The sequence below is a fragment of the Myotis yumanensis genome, unplaced genomic scaffold, assembly GCF_028538775.1.
Source record: "Myotis yumanensis isolate MYYU_CA2020_CCGP unplaced genomic scaffold, mMyoYum1.0.hap1 SCAF_8, whole genome shotgun sequence".
Classification (NCBI taxonomy): Eukaryota; Metazoa; Chordata; class Mammalia; order Chiroptera; family Vespertilionidae; genus Myotis; species Myotis yumanensis.
In genome coordinates this window covers 49,811,441-49,833,806 of record NW_027223759.1, presented here as the reverse complement: position 1 = coordinate 49,833,806, position 22,366 = coordinate 49,811,441, and the positions used below count along the sequence as shown (strand labels likewise).

General features: G+C 37.6%; 1 protein-coding gene across 2 annotated transcripts in view; it reads right to left on the bottom strand.

Annotated features, from left to right (window-relative positions):
- The window catches only part of TTC21B (tetratricopeptide repeat domain 21B), a 73,573-nt gene that overhangs the window by 35,127 nt on the left and 16,080 nt on the right, over positions 1–22,366 (bottom strand). Inside the window, exons 9-13 of one of the 2 annotated variants that reach the window (XM_070422828.1) lie at positions 21,439–21,631; positions 20,936–21,033; positions 20,420–20,620; positions 5,781–5,910; positions 1,386–1,543 (exon numbers count right to left, since the gene is read on the bottom strand). In XM_070422828.1, the coding sequence (XP_070278929.1) occupies positions 1,386–1,543; positions 5,781–5,910; positions 20,420–20,620; positions 20,936–21,033; positions 21,439–21,631 (780 nt within the window). The remainder of the gene's footprint in view (positions 1–1,385; positions 1,544–5,780; positions 5,911–20,419; positions 20,621–20,935; positions 21,034–21,438; positions 21,632–22,366) is intronic. The other variant, XM_070422829.1, reaches the window with a different exon arrangement.

Here is a 22,366-nt window from a genome sequence, read left to right as displayed (position 1 = left end):
TTAGAGCAGCGGTTCTCAACCTGTGGGTCGAGACCCCTTTGGCGGTTGAATGACCCTTTCACAGGGGTCGCCTAAGACCATCCTGCATATCAGATATTTACATTACGACTCATAAGAGTAGCAACATTACAGTTATGAAGTAGCAACGAAAACAATTTTATGGTTGGGTCACAACATGAGGAACTGTATTTAAAGGGCCAGAAGGTTGAGAACCACTGTCTTAGAGATTCTCAATGACTGGGTTCCAAAGCCCCACCAGTCTTGAGAACTACTATCCTAGGAAGCAGGTGCTATCGCCTGCAAACCTTGCTTGGAACTTTAACTCTCCAGTCCATCAATGAGTTCTCACATAAAGGGCTTAAGAGGCTGTGGACCCAAGTGAAAATCTGAGGAGGTCCTCCATGACTCCAGGTAGGTCCGTAAGCACCTGAACCTGGATTTCCCCTAATGCTGAGGGATATGATATGTATCACAGAATATCTTGAGTAGAAATCTAGTGTGTTTATATCCTCAAACCACATACTAAGTTTCAAAATGACTAAGCATCGTTGATGATAAATCTAGAGAAAAGTTATTAAAAACTCAGGTCCAAGGCCCTGTACACCAAAAGACTGTGGGTTCGATTCCCCATCAGGGCACAACCTAGGTTGCGGTTCGACCTCTCGTTAATGAGCATAAGGAAGGCAACCAATAGATGTGGCTCTCTCACTCTCTCTCTCTAAAAATCAGTAAAAACATATCCTCAGGTGAGGATTTTTTTTTTTTAAACAAGGTCCAAGCCCTAACCGGTTTGGCTCAGTGGATAGAGCGTCGGCCTGTGGACTGAAGGGTCCCAGGTTCGATTCCAGTCAAGGGCATGTACCTTGGTTGCAGGCACATCTCCGGTAGGGGGTGTGCAGGAGGCAGCTGATCGATGTTTCTCTCTCATTGATGTTTCTAACTCTCTATCCCTCTCCCTTCCTCTCTGTAAAAAAATCATTAAAATATATTTTTTAAAAAAACAAAAAAACAAGGTCCAAGAAGGAAACAGGCAATAAAATAAATCCTAATACATAAAAATATTTATAGTTTACAATTATTTTTAATACTTTAATTATTGCATTTAACACTCACTATAACTGTAGGGTATTTAGATAAGTGGAAACATCAGACACTGACCCCAGGTCTTTGTTGCCCTGTCCCTATAATTTTTTAACTATGCACTGTTGCTCCATTTCTTCTCCTACTGCTTATGAATCCAAAATCTTCTTAATTTAAAAATGCATTTCTTAGCAAAATATTAAAGGCTAAAATTTTTTAAAAAGTTGATATACAAACATTTGCTAAAGATTCCAGGAGGTTGATGAGGGATATGATATGTATCCACTTGATTCTGGAAGACTTACCTTAAAGTTATAGCTCAGACAAAGTTCAAGAGACTGAGAACATAATTTAAATTTATCCTGAGACAAATAAACTTGAGCCATCAGGAGGTAAGCATCTGCATAAGAAGAATTGTGTTCCAGGCAATGCTGCAGGTTATTATAAGCTGCTTCAATGTCACCTAATGAGGGACACAAAGCACAATTTAATTCAAATGATTAAGAACTGGAGATCTTAGAAGTAAGAGGGAGAAAAGTAGTTAGTCTGTGGATAGTTCCAGTGTTAAAAGTCCTCTGTTCAAGGGGCCATGATTTAATCTCTTCTTTGTAGTCCAGATGAAAGAATTTACTTGTAAATCAGAGTACTGTACATCTGTAAGACCACACCTTGGTCATAAGGAGCAAACCAGAGGAAGTGTGAAAAAAAATCAGAGTCAAGCACCACTGTTACTGAGCGACCTATGCATGTACCTTTATTCATTTTCCTTGTTAATTTTTTTTTTACAATTTTATTAAAATAAGTTCTGTAAAACATAGAAATTTAAATAGGTAGAATGCTATAATAACAAAGAGGATTTAGTTTAGTTATCATTCTAGACTAAAAGTTTTAAAAATCTAGAAATTTTATTACTGTCCATAAAATTACAAAAAGGCATAGTGATATACTCTAGAGCAGTGGTTCTCAACCTTTCTAATGCTGTGACCCTTTAATACAGTTCCTCATGTTGTGGTGACCCCCAACATTATTTTCGTTGCTACTTCATAACTGTAATTTTGCTACTGTTATGAATCGTAATGTAAATATCTGATATGTAGGATGTATTTAGGTGACCCCTGTGAAAGGGTCGTTCAATCACCAAAGGGGTCGTGACCCACAGGTTGAGAACTGCTGCTCTAGGGATTTAGAAACATGAGTTTTAGATTTAAAATGCCTTTAAATACCAACTGAAATATTAAAGGTATGGAAACACATCTACTGTACATCTGGGAGTCTTAAGATAAAAGCAAATGATCAAGATTAAAGTGATTGGAAGAGTGGAGCCTAACCTGGGTTGGCAGATGGGGTACAAAGAGGCTCTTCCTCTGAACAGTAGTCTCTGGGTGTAGTGGTCTCACGTGAGATAACATGTGCTCATCTACATTAGCCATCTCATAAGTTGGCCTTAGGTAAGTGTAGCTAGGCCAACTCCCCATTCAGCTTTGCTAGGAGAATGGGGAAAGAAGAGATCCTCAACTATTCTCTGTTCAATTACTCTCCTTAACATTACCTGACACCTCAACAGACAAGGCTATAGCCAGGGCTCCAGAATTCCTCCATATAATACGAATCCATTTAAACAGAAAACATTTTTTCTTAGAGACAGAGAGTTAATAGACAAAAATTTGGCTGAGGTAGCACGAAACTTATTAAATATAGTGTCAAAATTTGTCCATTAACCACCAAGCATAATTGTGATGCAATCCAACACTCAGAACAGATGAAAAAGGAAATGTGAAGTTTAAGCAAATGAATTTGTATGGGAATTACCATTCCCCTGTTCTTCTAGGAAGGAGGAGGGTTAAGGAGGTAACTTGAAATAAGAGGTTATTACCAAGGGGAGAAAGTCTATAGAAAAGAATTAGGATTTGCAAAAAAAGTGACTGAATGAGGAATGCATGAATAACTGAGATAAGAATCTTGAGCAAGGGGAAGAATGTGGCATTTATTTCAGAAGTATTTAAAAATAGAGAAATGGGTCATCACCATTGAGGGAAAAAAAAGACCATATAAACAAAGATCACATCAACATCACATTCTTATCTAAGAGTAGTCCAAATTCTCTAGTCCAAATTCTCTTGAAGGAACAATGAAAGCTTTTACTGTCTGATGATCTGTTTTTGTCAGGGTCCCCTACAATAAAGAATAGAGCTGGCCTTTTTCCAAGGTTCCTAAGAGGGAGACTAAATCTTGGAGTTTCACAAATAACAGGAATGTCTTTGTTATCTGTGGTGGGCTCTGATAGTTTATGATAACAGTATGACTCAGGATGGGGGCTGCCCACCTCAGGAAGACCCACCACATGATTAGAGGGTTGGGGCTTTGAACCATGTGATAGCAACCTGACTGGGAGAAGGGGAACTGAGATTGAATTCAGTTACGAGGCCAGCCAATGATTTGATCCATATCTATGTAATGAAACCCTATGGAGACTAAATCTTCAGTAAGCTTCCATGGCTGCTAATGTACTGCAGATACTGTCAGACATCACTGTGGCAGAAAGTTAATGTGTCCCAACTCCACAGGAAGAGGACAATGTGAGCATCACATCTGGGACCCACCCAGACCTCACCCTGTGCATCTCTTCCTTTTGCTGGTTCAAATTAATGCCCTTTGTTATAATAAAATTGTAATTCAAAGTATAGTGCTTCCCTGAGTTCTATGAGTCATTCTGGTAAATTCTCAAACCTGAAGGGTAATAGGGAGCCTAAAATTTGGACCCAGCTAGTCAGAAGTGCAGAGGGCCCTGAATTGCAGAGGGCTCTTTTGGTCTAAGGCAGGGCATTCTGATGGAGGGTTATGGCCTTAACTTGTAAAGTTTGGTCCAGATCCAGGTAGTTGGTGCAGTTGGCAAATTAGCAAGAATACTGCTATTTAGACACATGCCAGTGTAGTCAGACCCCAACTGCTCTGCCTGCCCAGCACCCCTTGTTCTCACAATATAATTGTAAGTTGCTGATGTATTGTTTCTTTGTCAAGCAGGAGATAAATCCAGGGTCACAAGGAGAATTTATGAGTCTGTTCTGCAGAAGGAATGAGTGCCTTTAAGAAAGTTGTGACCACCTGCTGCTGCCCAAAAGTCTGGTTACACAAGGTGTCACATGAGAGGGGGACTGAAGAAACACAGATTTCTCCTTCGGTTCCCTGAAACTCTCCCTCTCTCTTACTCCCTCACTGCAAAAAAAGGTCCCCAGTTTTGCTTTTTGGGGAAGACAGATTTGAGAGATCTTACTCTCCTGTCCTCTCACTCTGGCTAATAAACCTTTCTCTATCTGCGAGCACCAGTGTCTCAGTGTTTGACTTATCTGTGCATCAGACACATAAATCTGAATTCTGACAATTTTAGCAACATCAGCACCATTTTAAATGATTTCAGGCTGCTCCTTTTTAAAATGGGTTAATATATGAGACTTTTATTCCTAGAGACTTTGGCATTTAAGTATTACAATAATGAGACTTATTTATATCAAATTTCAAAATAAATAATAAATGTTTAATAAATTAATCTGAACTCAAAGTTCCAGTTTAATTAACTAGTATGTGATACCCATTGTAATTGGGAAGAAAAAATAGAAACATCATGTGATAGGGGAGGTAGGAGACGGGAAAGCAGGGATAAATGGTAATGGAAGGAGACTTGACTTGGGGTGGAAAATACACAATACAATATACAGGTGATGTACTGTAGAATTGAATACCTGAAACCTATAATTTTATTAACCAATGCCACCCCAATAAATTCAATAAAAAAATAAATATGTGGCTCAAAAGAAGTCAACCAGAAGAAGGTCACTTCTCACAACTAGAGTACTTTAGAGGTGAAACAAGCTTTTGAGATTATCTAGGTCTTTTTTTTTTTAACAGTTAAAACTGTCATTCAAAAAATTTGTGAAGTCAATCTCTTAATTCTTTCCATTATGTATAAGATATAACTGTTTATGAGAATACCGTTAAGTTGGTTTCTGCCCATTAGGACTTTATAAACTTAATTTACTTAGCATAGTATTCAACCAGCAAAGGTACATATACAGGCACCACGTGATAGTCTATTTTTATGTATATATCGTACATATGTTTGTGTCCTAAAAAGCTAAGGCTATAATGGAGTAATGGAGGTTGGTTGTTTGGTTACCTATGTATCTATCTATTAATTAATTATTATTTTTAAAAAATCTTGATTAAAAAAAAAAAAATCTTGATTGTTGAGAATATTACAGATGTTCCTCCTTTTTTTCCTTTTTTTTTTTTTTTTTTTGGCTGTATGTAACCAGTCACAGAAACTAAACAGGAATTAAGAAATTCCATTAGGACCTGAAACCTGGTAAACATCACACATTTTGTTATGCCAATGAGTCAACAACTATAGATTAAAGACTATAAATTATCATTGAGAGGCCCCAGTACTATGTGATGGACTTTTAAAACTGTATTTTCCCAACTATTCACTTGAATCACAAAAGATTATAGTAAGTTTAAAAGAATTAAACAGTAACACAAGTTACACGATTTTATTTTGGATAAAACTGAGTTATTTGTGCACATGTAAAATGTGCATTTTATGTTACAACTCTCCATATATGTGAAATTCTTAGTTTGTTTATGTTGTTTTTTGATCAACATCAGAATATAAAGTTCCTTTAAGCTTTTAAGGTAGACCTTACCTGACAAATATTTCACTTTTGCTATTAGGAAGACAGCTTGCAGGAGACCTGGCACAGTTCTTACTATAGCCTCCAGGACTGAGGTGCATCGTTTAAGAAGTGGAGAAAGAGGTTGGCCAGGACTTGAAGGCTAAACAAAACAAATTAGCAGGTCATTTTATAAGTTTATAATGGAATTTAGCTAATAATAAGCACTTATTAATTATAATGTGAATACCAAAACCATTATACTTTTCTAAAATTTTTCTTATTCTATTTATTGTCCAATATCTTTGCTATGACTAGATGAATACCAATTTATTTTCCTGAGACCTATGAAGAGACTATATAAATAATGGCTTTGTTCAGGCAAATAATTATTAATAATACAATTACTCATTCAATAACATATGAAAGGTACATATCTGTTCAAAGGAAAAATAACCAAGAGGTAGTGTTTCTTGTTGGAGTCAAGGCCATGTGAGTTCTAATTTTAAACCTTACCTGTGATTTATTCAATTCAATAATTCACCCTACCCCCGAGAGTAATGTATGGTCAGTTTTTAGAGGATTCGGATTGTGTTTTCTAGTAGAATCAGAAGGTAGAACACACTCATGCGTACTCCACCAAATGAATTATATTTTCATATTCCCTCTTTTCTGCCTAGCATGTTATAGGCCTTCAACCTTTTTTCATTTTTATTAATAATGAATATTGTAACTAAAGAAGTACTAAGCCATTTGCTTATTCTTTCCATGGTTGCCTACTTAACCAATCTTTATTCAGTGGTTATCCACTCGCAACTTCGAACGTGATCTCAGAATCTAAATATCAAATATTCTCCCTGCTTTGCCCTATTCCTTTACTTAAAGGATGGCCCTCCACATCGCCCCTTATAGCCCACACGTATACATTCTTAACTGGAGTATGGCCTCTTAACTGACCATCACTCCTACAACAAGCGATTGTTACTGACAAAAAAAGTGTCCCATTTTCTCACTATGTTGAAGCACACAAAAATGTGTGCTCAAAAACATTTTCAGAATATGACCACAGATGGTTAGAATACTTCAACTTCTTGAAATTCCTATAGCACTTGTAATCTATGAAATAAAATTTAGCATTTTATATCTTATAACATTTCTACAGTAGTTTCATATTTAGTTTTGCCTCTTTTATAGGACGAAGGGTCTTTAGGTCTTGAATAGCAGAATTTTACACTTCTTGACACAGTAATGGACACAGAATAAATTTCTTAAAGCATATGTTTTCAGCACAACTGGAAATAATGAAAGTATAGGTGATACGGTGAGGTTCTGATCATGTTCTTTGCCACTTGCTAAGAATTAGTTATTGAGAATAAGCATTGTTTTCACTATAGTTTCAGAATGAATAAGAAAAAAACCCCAAACAGGACTTTTGTGGATAATCTCTAAGATAACAACTATTTGATTAAAAAAAAAAGTATATATAAAAGGGCCAAAGAAGTAGGGACCGAGCTAGAGAGACAAGTCTGCCTTTCTGATATTTCCCCATGAAAAGAGCATTATAAATGCTAATTAGGTTCTATCATGCTGATAGAAGTTATTATGAAAAAATAGGATGTCTGTGGACTAGGGAGCCAACTACCACTTAATTATTTCTTACTCCACCTACAGTTTACTCTCAGCACAGCTGCTAGAGAAATCCTTTAAAAATGTTGAATATGGCCATGACAGAAACCTTCTCATGGCTTCCCACTGTACTCAGAACTGAAGCCAAAGAAGTTACAAACAGAACTGAAGTCAGAGTTGTTACAGCTGGTCTCCTGTGCTATGACCTCTTTCTGACAACTCCTCTCCTCCTCATCTACCCAGCCATACTCGCCTTCTTGTGTCCCTCTGGGCCACTGAACAACTATTCCCTTTGTCTGAAACACTCTATACCAAATTTCCACATTTCAAGTTTTTGTTCAAATTTTACCATCTTAATAAGCCTTATCCAGATCATGTTATCTAAAATCACTCCTCCCTACCCTGTCATTTTCTTCTGTGATCTTTTAAAATACTATATAACCTATTGATTCTATTAGCTGTCTTCTCCTAATAGTATACATGCCTCAAGAGATCACGGGTTGTAGTTTGCTTTTAAACCACAATTTCCCTAGCTCTGAACAGAGTGCTGGATGCTCTGCAAGCATTTGTTGAGTGAATTCTGAATATTGCATGAGTATTGAGAAGTGCATTAGACTTCTAAGATCATGACTGGGGAGATGAGATCAATCCCATGTGTGATTCTAGAGGGGATACTTAAAAAAATAGATTATGAGAGTGTGGAAAAGGAAGTGACAATCAATAAAAAGCAGCATGGGTTCCCCAAGGAAAGTTCATTATTCTCATTTCCTTGTTAAACAACCCTGGTTGTTTAATAAGCCGTAGATCAGGGAAAATGCTAAGAACTACGCTTTTAGCAATGAAGATAGTGCCCATCATGATATCCCTGTGTTGCTTTGTGAGTTGAGTATAAGTAAGCCATCCATCCACTTACTGTCTATAACAAATAAGCGTGAGTAATGGATCCATGCTAATTTGTAATAAACTCTCTGGTAATAAATCAGAGGGTTCCATCCTCAGTTCTACTCAGAGCTATTTAAGGCAGATGATGGGTGACAATAAGATCCATACAAAATAAATGATACTCAGGATCTAGAAGGCTATGTCATCTTGAATTATGGAATGAATCATGGAGATAAAATTTCATAGGGATAAATGTAGAGTCCTATACCGGGGTCCAAAGTTACAGTGAGTAGAGGATCTAATGACTGTTACATGATTCACAAAAAGAAACCTGGATGGAAATCCAGAATTGGGAGGAAAATGATCTAATCTAGGTCTTGCAATCCAAATCCATATGTGGAATAGTGGGCATAATGAGAGGCACTGACAAAATAAAGGAATCCTCTAACTCACAACTAGGGTTCTCAAACTTGTCATAGAAAAATAAATGACTAGCATCAACTGCAAGGAACAACATTTCAAGGACAGGCTTAATTGGCATTCAAACCAAGGTTCCCAGCTTCGGGTTCAAGATGGTGGAGTAGGAAGATCCTAAGCTCACCTCCTCTCATTGATATCAACTATGTACAGAACAGCTATCTCTGAAAACAACCTACAGACTAGCAGAACAGATTTTCTACAACTACAGCTATAAAGAAAAAGCCACACTGAGACAGGTAGGAGGGGGCAGAGAGACTCAGTCTAGTCAGGATCCACTCTACCCCCTACACCCTATGCAGTGACCAACAAGTTGGAGAGATATCCCTCTGAAGAACAAGGGGTCTGAGCCCCAGCCTGGGCACCTGTACCAAGAAGAGGAGCCCCCATAATATCTGGCTTTAAAAATCAACAGGGCTTACATTTGGGAAAGCCAAAGGGCTGTAGGAAACTAAGGTGGCACACTTTCCGAGTCCAAGTGAAGAGGGAACAGTTTGAAAAGCATCTGAGTCATACAAGAAGGTGATATACTGACTAATTTTAAGGTGTGTGCTGAACAGACAGAGAGCTGTTGGAACTTTTTCCAGGGACAGAACATGGTGGGCACAATTTTTTCCCCTTTCTTATTTTCCTTTCATCTAGCTGGTCTGATACTGGCAGGCCCCATTTCTGACATTCTCTATTAACCTTGTTAACATTTCATTCCACCCTGGCATTTATCTAAGGACCCACCACTGGCATCCCTCCAAAGCGGCTCTTACTCTGTCACACCCAGTGGGCAGCCTCAGTTGGCACCAGCACACAGCAGTGTGCCTGCAACAGCTGAGGCTGGGCCTCACAGCCAGCTGGGCCAGAGGCCAGTGTGTCCTTAGCAGCTGTAGCCCAACCACAACAAGAAGCCACAGTAGTCCAGACAGGGAACACCTCTGGAGCATCTGGTTCTAGTGACTAAGGGGCATTCCACCACTAGGCCCCACAGAACACCTTCTAAATAAGGCCACTTTTACAAAACCAGGGGATGTAGCTGATCTACCAAATACATAAGAAACAAACAGGCAAACTGAAGAGACAAAAGAATATGTTACAAACAAATAAACAAACAAAAAACAAACAGAAAAAGAACAAAACAAAAGCAAACTGTCTACTAGATAAAGAGTTCAAAGTAATAGTCATAAAAATGCTCATCAAACTCTACAAACAAGTGGAGAACTTCTATAAAGATATAAAACTGTAAAAAAGAACCAATAAAAACTGAATAATATAAATAAAATATATATTATTTATTTAATATATAAATAAAAAAATACACTAGAGGAAACAGCAGATTAGATGACAAAGAAGGATATATCAGCAATCCGAAAGACAGGGTAGTAAAAATCACCCAACTGGAAGATATTTTAAAAAGTTAAAAGAATGAGGATAGGATAAAGCATAAGAGGCCTCTGGGACAACATCAAGTATACTAACATTCCTAACATAGGAGTTCCAGAAGGAAAAGAGAGAGAAAGGGACAGAAAACCTATTTGAAGAAATAATGGCTGAAAAATTCCCTAACCTGGTGAAGGAAATAGACATCTAATTCCAAGAAGCACAGTGATGAATTCAAAGAGATCCGCACCAAACACATCATAATTAAAATGTTAAAAGTCAACGAGAGAATCTTAAAACAGCAAGAGAAAACAACTAGTTATGTATAAAGGAATACCCATAAGACTATCAGCTAATTTTTCAACAGAAACTTTGCAGGCCAAAAGGGAGTAGCGGGATACATTAATACGATGAAAGGGAAAACCTACAACCAAGAATACTCTACCCCGGCAAGGTTATCATTCAGAATTGTGGAAGAGCTAAAGAATTTCCAGACAAGCAAAAGCTAAAGGAGTTTATTACCACTAAACTGGCATTACAAGAAATGTTAAAGGGAACTCTTTAAATGGAAAAGGAAAAGCCAAAAATGCATACACACACATAAAAAAATCTCACAAGTAAAGGCAAATATATAGTAAAGGTGGTTCTTAATAGTAATAGGGGACTTAAGCCCACTTCCATCAATGGATAGATCATTTAGATAAAATTGAAAAGGAAAGGCCCTAACCGGTTTGGCTCAGGGGATAAAGCATCGGCCTGCGGACTGAAAGGTCCCAGGTTCAATTCCGGTCAAGGACATGTACCTTGGTTGCGGGCACATCCCCAGTGGGAAGTGTGCAGGAGGCAGCTGATGGATGTTTCTCTCTCATTGATGTTTCTACCTCTCTATCCCTCTCCCTTCCTCTCTGTAACAAATCAATAAAATATATTTTAAAAAATCAAAAAGGAAATATTGGCCTTAGGTGACAGACTAGACGGATTTAATAGGTGTGCACAAAACATTCTATCCCCAAACAGTAGAATATTGCTGCCGGAAGCCGGTCCATCCTTGCTGCTTGACAGTCGCTGCAGGAAAGAAACATCTGCACAGCATATGTTTCAAGGGACCTGGCATATATAGCATATTGTTCTTAATATGTTTGCTCTCCTTAGTGCCATGTGTTTTAACCAAGGTCACCTCTCTGAGAAAGGTTGTTTCCCCAGGTGGGGATTTTTCCCTGAGGTTAGGGAGGGGATACAACCCCTTAATTAAGTGCCAGGCGGGTAGTTAAGCTACATAATCTTTTACTCCGTGGAATGGAGATAAGAAACGCCCTAACCGAGTCCCACCAACAACACAGAGCAGGGTAAGGATTAAAAAAGGATAGAGAAGCTGTATAACCTCAGAGGCCAACCCAAAAACACTGCCACCCAGAGGTTGAGCCACAAACTGACTCTTAGGGGAATACAAATTAAGGCAGACTGGATCACAAATACGGCCTGCTTTAAAATCAGGACTGTGATTTACAACACGGAGGAACAGTGTATTGCAGGCAACACTCTCCTAAATACCTGGCAGGACCAAGGCGAACCAGGCTGAAGAGTAGAAGAACCGAAAGACCATCACTACTGCAAATTTTTTCTTTTTCTTTTTCTTTTTAATTTTTTCACCTTTTTACTAAGAAACCAATTTTTTTTTCTCTTTTTCTTCTTTTTCCATCACCTGATTTTACCCTTTCAATTACCACATTTTTATTTTTAACCAGTATTATTACTCCTACCATTTTACCATTTTTTAAAGTGCCATTTTATTTTCTCTTTATTTTCTTTTGGGATTAGTGTTCTCCATTCTATTTTCATCGTTCCTTTAGCATTAATTTTCCCTATCTCAATTCCACCTCTTTGCTAAAACCCTCTTCCTTACTTTTCCCCTTTTGGTGTCCTGTTTCTCTTACCCTATTCCTGCTCCAGACCTTCCCAATTCCCTCTTTTTACCCCCTGTCTAATTCCACCCTACTTATATATCCTATTTCCAATCTACTGCTCTAAATCCTTATACACCTATTCTTTATCCTTCTTCACTTTCCAACCATTTTTTTTTCTCTCTTATCTTTCTATTGTTTTCTTGATTGTTGAATATATTGGGCTTTTTTTTTTTTTTTTTTTTTTTTTTAAATTTGTTTGTTTGTTTTGTTTTGTGTTTTTTCTTCTTTTTTAGGACTGGTTGTGAGGTTGTTTTTCTTTTTCTTTTTCTTTTTCTTTTTTTTTTCTGCTGGTTTTTCCCTTCCCTCCCCCACCCCACCCCAGCTATTTTTGTGCTTCTGTTTTCCCTTACCCCTCTCGATATTATTGGTGGTTTGTAGTTTGCATTCATCTCCAGGGATCTGTTGCTGGAATTTGTTGAGATTAGTGGCAGTTCTATTGGAGTTTGCTCCTCATACGGGGAGTCTCTTCCCCACTTCTACTTCATTCTCTTTTTTCGCTCTCTTTTTTCCCCCCTCTTTTTTCCCAATTCTATTTTTGCACTCCTTTTTTGTTTGTTTTTTTCTTATTTTTCTTTTCTGTTCTCTCTTTTATCTTCTTCTCTTCTTTCTCCCTTATCCCCTAATTCTCTTAATTCGGTTGGTCACCTTTATTTGGAGTTATTAATATTGTGAATATACTTGTGTTCAGTGCCTGGTACGTTGTGCCTTGCTCTGTTGTATTTTGTGCCTTTAAATCAACGCAGCAGATCCAAGCAACAGCAGCCCCCTGATCACCGCAGCCTCCTGATCACCACAGCCTCCTGATCACCACACCCTCTGTCTGTGGAACAGCAACTGTACGTGAAGCCTCCCCCCACCAGCCAGAAGAGCCAACACAGCTGTGAACAACACCCACCAGAGGAGCTGCTGCCAACTGGAAAGCAGCTGCTACCGCAACCGTCTGAGCAGCAACCACAACCCAAGGAGCCCCTGCCACCCAGGGAGCAGCCACTGAACACCTCAACATCTACATATGTCAGCGAGATCAAACATGGGTAGGCAAAGAAACCCCCAAAGGAAAGAAAAGGAGGACTCGCCAGAAAAGCAGCTAAGTGAGACAGAGATATGCAACATGACGGAAAAAGAATTCAGAATAAGGTTCCTAGAGTACATGCACCACATGTTCAAGAAGCAAGAAGAAACAGATGAAAAACTCAACTACTTATGCAAGAAGCTAGAAGAAACAGATGAAAAAATCAACAACTTAAGTAAGTCCCAAGAAGAAATGAAGAGTGACATAGCTTCAATAAAAAACTCCATTGAAAGTATCAACAGTAGACTGGGAGAAGCGGAGGACCGAATTAGTGAATTAGAAGACAAGGAAGCAAAACACACTCAAACTGTACGGCAAATGGAGAAAAAAATTAAAAGACAGGAGGAGAGCCTAAGGGAGCTTTGGGACAACATGAAACGAAACAACATACGAATAATAGGGGTGCCAGAACAACAGAAAGATGAACATGGATTAGAAAACCTATTCGAAGAAATAATATCAGAAAACTTCCCTGAGGTGGGGAAGAAAAAAGTCACACAAGCCCAGAGAGTCCCAAACAAGGTGAACCCGAAAAGACCCACACCAAGACACATCATAATTACCATGGCAAATGTTCAGGATAAAGAGAGAATCTTACAGGCTGCAAGAGAGAGACGGAAAGTAACATACAAGGGATCTCCCATTAGATTATCAAATGATTTCTCAACAGAAACACATCAGGCCAGAAAAGAATGGACGGAAATCTACAAAGTGATGCAAAGCAAAGGACTGAATCCAAGAATACTCTATCCAGCAAGGCTATCATTCAAAATTGAAGGGGAAATAAGAAGCTTCACAGACAAAAAAGGGCTAAGGGAGTTTATCACCACCAAGCCAGCCATGCAAGAAATGCTAAAGGGACTGGTGTAAAAAGAAGAAATATCAAGCTCAGAAAGAAAACAGCCACACACACACACACAAAAAGAAATGGCTACAAACAAATACCTTTCAATAATAACTTTAAATGTAAATGGACTAAATGCTCCAACCAAAAGACATCGAGTGGCTGAATGGATAAAAAAACATGACCCATACATCTGCTGTCTACAAGAGACCCACCTCATTAGAAGGGACTCACACAGACTGAAAGTGAAGGGATGGAAAAATATCTTTCACGCAAATGGAAAGGAAAAGAAAGCTGGGGTAGCAATACTTATATCTGACAAAGTACATCTCAAAGTGAAGGCCATAACCAGAGATAAGGAAGGCCACTTCATAATACTAAAGGGATCAATACAACAAGAAGATATAACCCTGGTAAACATATATGCACCCAATGCAGGAGCACCCACATACATAAGAAAACTTCTGGAAGATATCAGGGGAGAGATCGACAACAATACAATCATAGTAGGGGACTTTAATACACCACTGACATCACTGGATAAATCCGCTAGACAAAAACTCAGCAAAGAAACAGCAATCCTAAATGACTCACTAGATCAGATGGACTTAATTGACATCTTCAGAACACTTCACCCCACAGCTGCGGAATATACATTCCTCTCAGGTGCTCATGGGACATATTCAAAAATAGACCACATATTGGGTCACAAGCAAAGTCTCCACAAATTCAAGAAGATTGAAATCATAAAAAGCTTCTTCACAGACCACGATGGCATAATGTTAGAAATAAACTACAATAAAAACAACCCAAAATACTCAAACACTTGGAAGCTGAATAGCATGTTATTAAATATTGATTGGGTTACCGATGACATCAAAGAAGAAATTAAAAACATCCTGGACACTAATGACAATGAAAACACAACAATCCAAAACCTCTGGGACACAATGAAAGCAGTCCTGAGAGGGAAGTTTATAGCTCTACAGGCCTATCTCAAAAAACAAGAAAAAATGGTAGTCAATCATCTAACTCTACAACTCAAAGAATTAGAAAGAGAGCAACAAGAAAACCCCAGAGTGAGCAGAAGGAAGGAGATAATAAAGATTAGAGCAGAAATCAATGAAATAGAGACCAAAAAAACAATACAGAAAATCAATGAAACCAAGAGCTGGTTCTTTGAAAGGATAAACAAGATTGACAAACCCCTAGCCAGGCTCACCAAGAAGCAAAGAGAGAGGTCCCAAATAAACCAAATCAGAAATGATAGAGGCGAAATAACAACAGACCCCACAGAAATACAAATGATTGTTAAACAATACTACGAGCAACTCTACTCCAACAAACTGGACAACCTGGAGGAAATGGACAAATTCCTAGAAAAATACAACATTCCAAAACTCAATCAGGAAGAATCTAAAAACCTCAATAGGCCAATAACTATGGAAGAAATTGAAGCAGTCATCAGAAAGCTTCCAGCAAACAAAAGCCCAGGGCCAGACGGCTTCACAGGGGAGTTCTACCAAACATTCAAGGAAGAACTAAAACCTACCCTCCTCAGACTACTACAAAAAATTCAAGAGGAAGGAACGCTTCCAAGCTCATTCTATGAAGCCAGCATCACCCTAATACCAAAACCAGGTAAAGACATCACAATGAAAGAGAATTACAGGCCAATATCCCTCATGAACATAGATGCCAAAATCCTCAACAAAATCTTAGCAAATCGGATCCAGCAGTACATCAGAAGGATCATACACCATGACCAAGTAGGATTCATCCCAGAGATGCAAGGATGGTACAACATCCGTAAATCAATAAATGTGATACATCACATAAACAAATTAAAAGAAAAAAACCACATGGTCATATCAATTGATGCAGAAAAAGCATTCGACAAAATCCAACACCCATTTTTGATAAAAACTCTCAGAAAGGTGGGAATAGAAGGATCATACCTCAACATAATAAAAGCCATATATGACAGGCCCACTGCCAACATCATACTCAATGGACAAAAACTAACACCATTTCCCCTAAGAACAGGAACAAGACAGGGATGCCCACTCTCACCACTCCTGTTCAACATAGTACTGGAAGTATTAGCCATTGCAATTAGGCAAGAAGAAGGAATAAAAGGCATCCAAATTGGAAAAGAGGAAGTAAAACTGTCCTTATTTGCAGATGACATGATATTATACATACAAAACCCTAGAGACTCCATCAAAAAGCTACTAGACTTAATACATGAATTTGGCAATGTAGCAGGATACAAAATTAACCCCAAGAAATCTGAGGCATTTCTATACACCAACAGTGAACTTTCAGAAAGGGAGATCAGAAAAACAATCCCATTTACCATCGCACCAAAAAAATTAAGATACCTAGGAATAAACTTAACTAAAGAGGTTAAAGACCTCTACTCAGAAAACTACAGGACGTTGAAAAAAGAGATAGAGGAAGACATAAACAGATGGAAGAACATACCATGTTCTTGGATTGGTAGAATCAACATCATTAAAATGTCCATACTACCCAAAGCAATCTATACATTCAACGCACTTCCCATTAAAATACCAATGGCCTTCTTCAAAGATCTAGAACGAACTCTCCAAAAATTCATCTGGAATAAAAAAAGACCCCGAATAGCTGCAACGATCCTGAGAAAGAACAAAGTAGGTGGGATCTCAATGCCAGATATCAAGCTGTATTACAAAGCCACTGTTCTCAAAACTGCCTGGTACTGGCACAAGAACAGACATATAGATCAGTGGAATAGAATAGAGAGTCCAGAAATTAGCCCGAACCAATATGCTCAATTAATTTTTGACAAAGGAGGCATGAACATACAATGGAGCCAAGATAGTCTCTTCAATAAATGGTGTTGGGAAAATTGGACAGACATATGCAAGAAAATGAAACTAGAGCACCAACTTACACCATACACAAGAATAAACTCAAAATGGATAAAGGACTTAAATGTACGACAGGAAACCATAAAAATTCTAGAAGAATACAAAGGCAACAAAATCTCAGACATATGCCAAAACAATTTCTTCACTGATACAGCTCCTAGGGCAGTTGAAACTAAAGAGAAACTGAACAAATGGGACTACATCAAAATAAAAAGCTTCTGCACAGCAAAAGAAACGATCAACAAAACAACAAGAAAACCCACCTCGTGGGAAAACATATTTGCCAACGTCATATCGGATAAGGGCTTAATCTCCAAAATTTATAGGGAACTCATACAACTTAACAAAAAGAAGATAAACAATCCAATCAAAAAATGGGCAAAGGATCTAAATAGACACCTTTCAAAAGAGGACATTCAGAAAGCCAAGAGACATATGAAAACATGCTCAAAGTCACTAATCATCCGAGAGATGCAAATCAAAACAACAATGAGGTACCATCTCACACCTGTCAGAATGGCCATCATCAACAAATCAACAAACGACAAGTGCTGGAGAGGATGTGGAGAAAAAGGAACACTTGTGCACTGCTGGTGGGAATGCAGACTGGTGCAGCCACTATGGAAGGCAGTATGGAGGTTCCTCAAAAAATTGGAAATGGAACTCCCATTTGACCCTGTGATCCCACTACTAGGAATATATCCCAAGAAACCAGAAACACCTATCAGAAAGGATATATGCACCCAGATGTTCATAGCAGCACAATTCACCATAGCTAAGATCTGGAAACAGCCTAAGTGCCCATCAGTAGATGAATGGATTAGAAAACTGTGGTACATCTACACGATGGAATACTATGCTGCTGTTAAAAAGAAGGAACTCCTACCATTTGCAACATCATGGATGGAACTGGAGAGCATTATGCTAAGTGAAACAAGCCAGTCAATGAAGGAAAAATACCACATGATCTCACTCATTCATGGATAATAAAGACCATTACAAACTTTTGAACAATAATAGATACAGAGGCAGAGCTGCCTCAAACTGATTGTCAAACTGCAGTGGGAAGGCCAGAGAGAGTTGGGGGGCAGGAGGGAGGGGAGTAAGAGATCAACCGAAGGACTTGTATGCATGCATATAAGCATAACTAATGGACATAAGACACTGGGGGGTAAGGGAGGGTAGTGGTTTGTCAAGGGCGGGGGGGGGAAAAAGGATACTTATGTAATACCCTTTGTAATACTTTAAGAGGAAAATAAAAGAAAAAAAAAAAAAAAAAAAAAAAAAAGAAACGCCCTAACCTTTGTAATAGAACTTGACAGGATTAAAATCGGCTGGTATAAATACGCATGTAACAAGACAATAAACATCAGATCCTCATCAGATCCTCATCAGTTCCTAACCAGAACTCCGACCAGAACTTTGGCTGGAGATCCTGGCTAGAGGTCCTGACTAGGCTGCTGATGAACTGAAGGCTGTCTTCGTGTCATTCCTTCTTCGCCGACTCCGTCCACACCTTTGAGGACCCCTGGACCCACTGGGGTTGGACTCCAGCATATTGCATTCTTTTTTTTTCTTTTGAGAGAGAGAGAGAGAGAGAGATAGCGAGAGAAAGGGAGGAGAGACATATAGAGAGAAACATCGATGTGAGAAAGACATATCAATTAGTTGTCTCCCACTTGAAGCCTGACCAAGGCCTGGGATCAAGCCTGAACCCGAAGTACATGCCCTTGACCAAAATCAAACGTGGGATCCTTCAGTCTGCTGGCTGATGCTCTATCCACTCAGCCAAACTGGCTAGACAGAATGTGTATTCTTTTTAAGTGCACATGAACATTCTCCACGATAGCACACATACTAGGTCACAAAGCTTAAGAACACTGAAATCATGTCAGGTAACTTTTCCAACCACAACAGAATAAAAATAAAAACGAATTATAAGAGAAAAACTGGAGAGAACAGCCCAAAGTTAGTAGAAGGAAGAAAAAATAATAAAGACCACAGCAGAAGTAAATGAAATGGAAGTTGGAAACCTCATTCTCCCTTATTTCAAACTATACTACAAAGCTGTTATGATAAAAACATGTATGATACTGGCACAAAAAGAGAAACATAGGCCAATGGAACAGAATAAAGAGCCTAGAAATAAACCCACACATATATAATCAATTAAATTTACAACAAAGGAGGCAAGAATATACAATGAGTAAACGTCTTGAATAAGCACGAGGAGATACATCAGAAAAGATATTGCTACAGGAAATGGTTGACATTTTACTGCTTGTTTTCTTCTAGGATTTTTAGTTTCAAGCCTTACATTTAAGTCTTGCATCCATTATGAGTTTATGCTTGTATATGGTGTAAAAAGGTGGTCATTTTATTTTTTTTCACATATCTGTCCAATTTTCCCAATACTATTTATTGAATAGATGGTGTTTACCTCATTGTGTATTCTTGCCTCCTTTGTCAAATATTAATGACCATATAGGTGTGGGTTTATTTTTAGGCTCTCTGTTCTGTTCCATTGATCTATATGGCTGTTTTTATGCCAGAACTCTGCTGTTTTGATTACTATGGCCTTGTAGTATAGTCTGATGTCAGGTAGTATGGGCAGAGGACCTGAACAGACAATTCTCTCAAGAGGTCATACAGATAGCCAATAGACATATGAACAGATGCTCAATATCACTAATAATTATGGATATACAAATTAAAACCACAATGAGCTATCACCTGATACCTGAAAGAATGGCTATCATTAGTAAATCAACAAGTGTTGGCAAGGATGTGGAGAAAAGGGAACCCTAGTGCACTATTGGTGGAAATGCAGACTGGTGCAGCCACTATGGAAAACAGTACAGAGTTTCCTCAAAAAATTAAAAATGGAACTGCCTTATGACCCAGTGAATATACTTCTGAGACTATATCAGAACTCAAAACTCTTGATTTGAAAGAATATATGCTCCCTATGTTCATTGCAGCACTATTTACAATAGCCAAGATTTGCAAGGAGCCCAATTGCCCATCAGTAGATAGCAGGTAAAAAAAAGCTGTGTTACAGTTACACAATGGAATACTATTCAGTCATAAAAAAGAGAAGGAAATCTTACCCCTTACAATAGCATGGATGGACCTGGAATAAGCCAGTCAGAGAAAGACAAATACCATATGATTTCACTTATACAGATTCACAGATACAGAGAACAAACTGACAGCTTCCAGAGGCGGTATTAGAGTGCCAGGTGAAATAGATGAGGGATTAAGGAAAAAACACACACACAAAACTCATAGACACAGACATTGGTATTGTGATTACCAGACGGAAAGGGGGCTGAGGGAGGCAGAAGAGGGGTAAGGGGGGCTCAACATGACAGGAGACTTGACTTTGGGCTGTGAACACACAATACAATAGCAGATGATGTGTCAATTGTACACCTGAAACCTAGATAATTTTATTAACCAATGTGATCACAATAAATTTAATAGTCACCCTCTATCCCCACGAAAGTCCCCAAATTACTTACTTGCAATGGACAGTAATTCAGATATTCTGTAATGATTTCTAGCAAGAAATCAGGATTTAACTTCTCAAAATACTGTATGCCAAAAGGTAAATCTTGTAATTGTGAAAAATGAGTGTCCAAGGCATCATTTAACAAGTTAATAACTTCTTCTTGTCGTTTATTTTTCTTTATAGCAAGAATTGCTTGTAAATAAGTTAATTCCTGAAAAATCAGTAGTTTTTATAAATTACTCCATTCAGTTATAAAGGCATTTCTTTCTATTTAGATTTCAAATGTATAGGAAGTGTCTTGATGTTAAATATTTATTCATACTTAAGTTTTAGCTTAGATTTTTAGAATCTTATGAAAGAATATTTAAAGTCTAATTTTTCATGGAGTTAAATTAATAAATGAAGTTACATATTAAAATTGGTGTATATTACTCCTTTAAAGCTATTACTAAATAAGACAATTTAAAATTTCCTATTTTATAAATAGTAGCTGGGACCTAATATCTAATAAAATAAAATACTGTACCGCATATTTTCCAAAAGACTGCTGAATTTCACTAAGGAATTCTAGCTGCTGATCTGCTTCCTGTAATTGCCCTTCTATTAATTGACATCGGATACATCCTAAAACCAAACAGAACAGAAACAAAGTTTGCATATCTGGTTTAAGGCATGCAAACTTTAAGCTAACACCAACAACATTAATAAAACATGGATTTCCCCACCAATAATACATGAAAATTTTATATTAAAAAAAAAGAAAAGGTGAAAGAAAATGGGTGGCTTGGTACTCACATAAAATCTGTTATGATGGAATTCATAATATACTAGTATAGTAACTATCCCATAAAAACCTACTCTCTCAACATATTAATTATGAAATAAAAAATTTATTTTTAAAGATATATGATTTTTTTTCTGTTGGGGATAGTGGAGAATTGTTTAATTTTAGAAAATCACAAAACATTTTTAATGGCAGGTATGAAAATGCATCTCTATGAAGAACATTTATAGAAATAGCGGTCATACCAATCACTGCAGTGATACTAGTTTCTTCAAGATTTATGGCAATCTGATACCACTTCCATGCTTCCTTAACTTTTTCTTGTAAAAGCATTAGGTATCCAAGTTCTGTAGCATATTCTGATTGCTGAGGGGTTAAGCTGAAAGCTCTTTCTAGTAATGTTTGAATTTTTTCAAGAATGAGTTGATTACGTCCACACTAAAAAGAAGAAAAGATTTAGTTGGACTAGAACACTTCTATTCAGTCAAAAGGATTGTTTTTCTAAACATACATATATGTTACTTAGATTTTGCAGAAGCAAAATGTAAAGAAACAATGATTTAATAACCAAGAAAAATAAAACCTCTCTATTTACTATCTAGGCAGAACAGCAAGAAAGAGTTTATATCCTCTGAGAACTTATATATCCTGAGTAGGGTTTTTAAAAACAGCTACCTTGAAAAGTAAACTCCTAATGATGCTGCCATACAAACATATTCTAGACCTCTTTTCAAACTGTGGTACGGTTATTTTACAAAGTAGACAATAAAGTTATTACTTTAAGTTTGCATATATATTTTTAATGGAAAAAAATGTAGGGCTTTCCCCCTAAAGACAAGGTGGCACCACTGAGACTATTTTAAAAGATTATGCCTTAGAATCTTCATTTTAAAAAGCTTCAAAAATATTTCAAGAAATGACAATGTTGCTAGAGTAAGTATGTAACACTTGAAGACAACAACTTTTACGAGTATAATACTAAATTGTTTGAATTTTTGTAAACTAATCAGGTATCTGGCAACAGGCAAATAAAAAGGATAAATATACCCTCCTTAACTTAAACTTTTGCAATAGCAGAATTTGTTTTTCTCTAAACTTCACACAATCTGACAATCTTTGTAAATGAGAAAATTCAGTTTATTTATGTCACTTAACAACACCCTTGATTTTTTC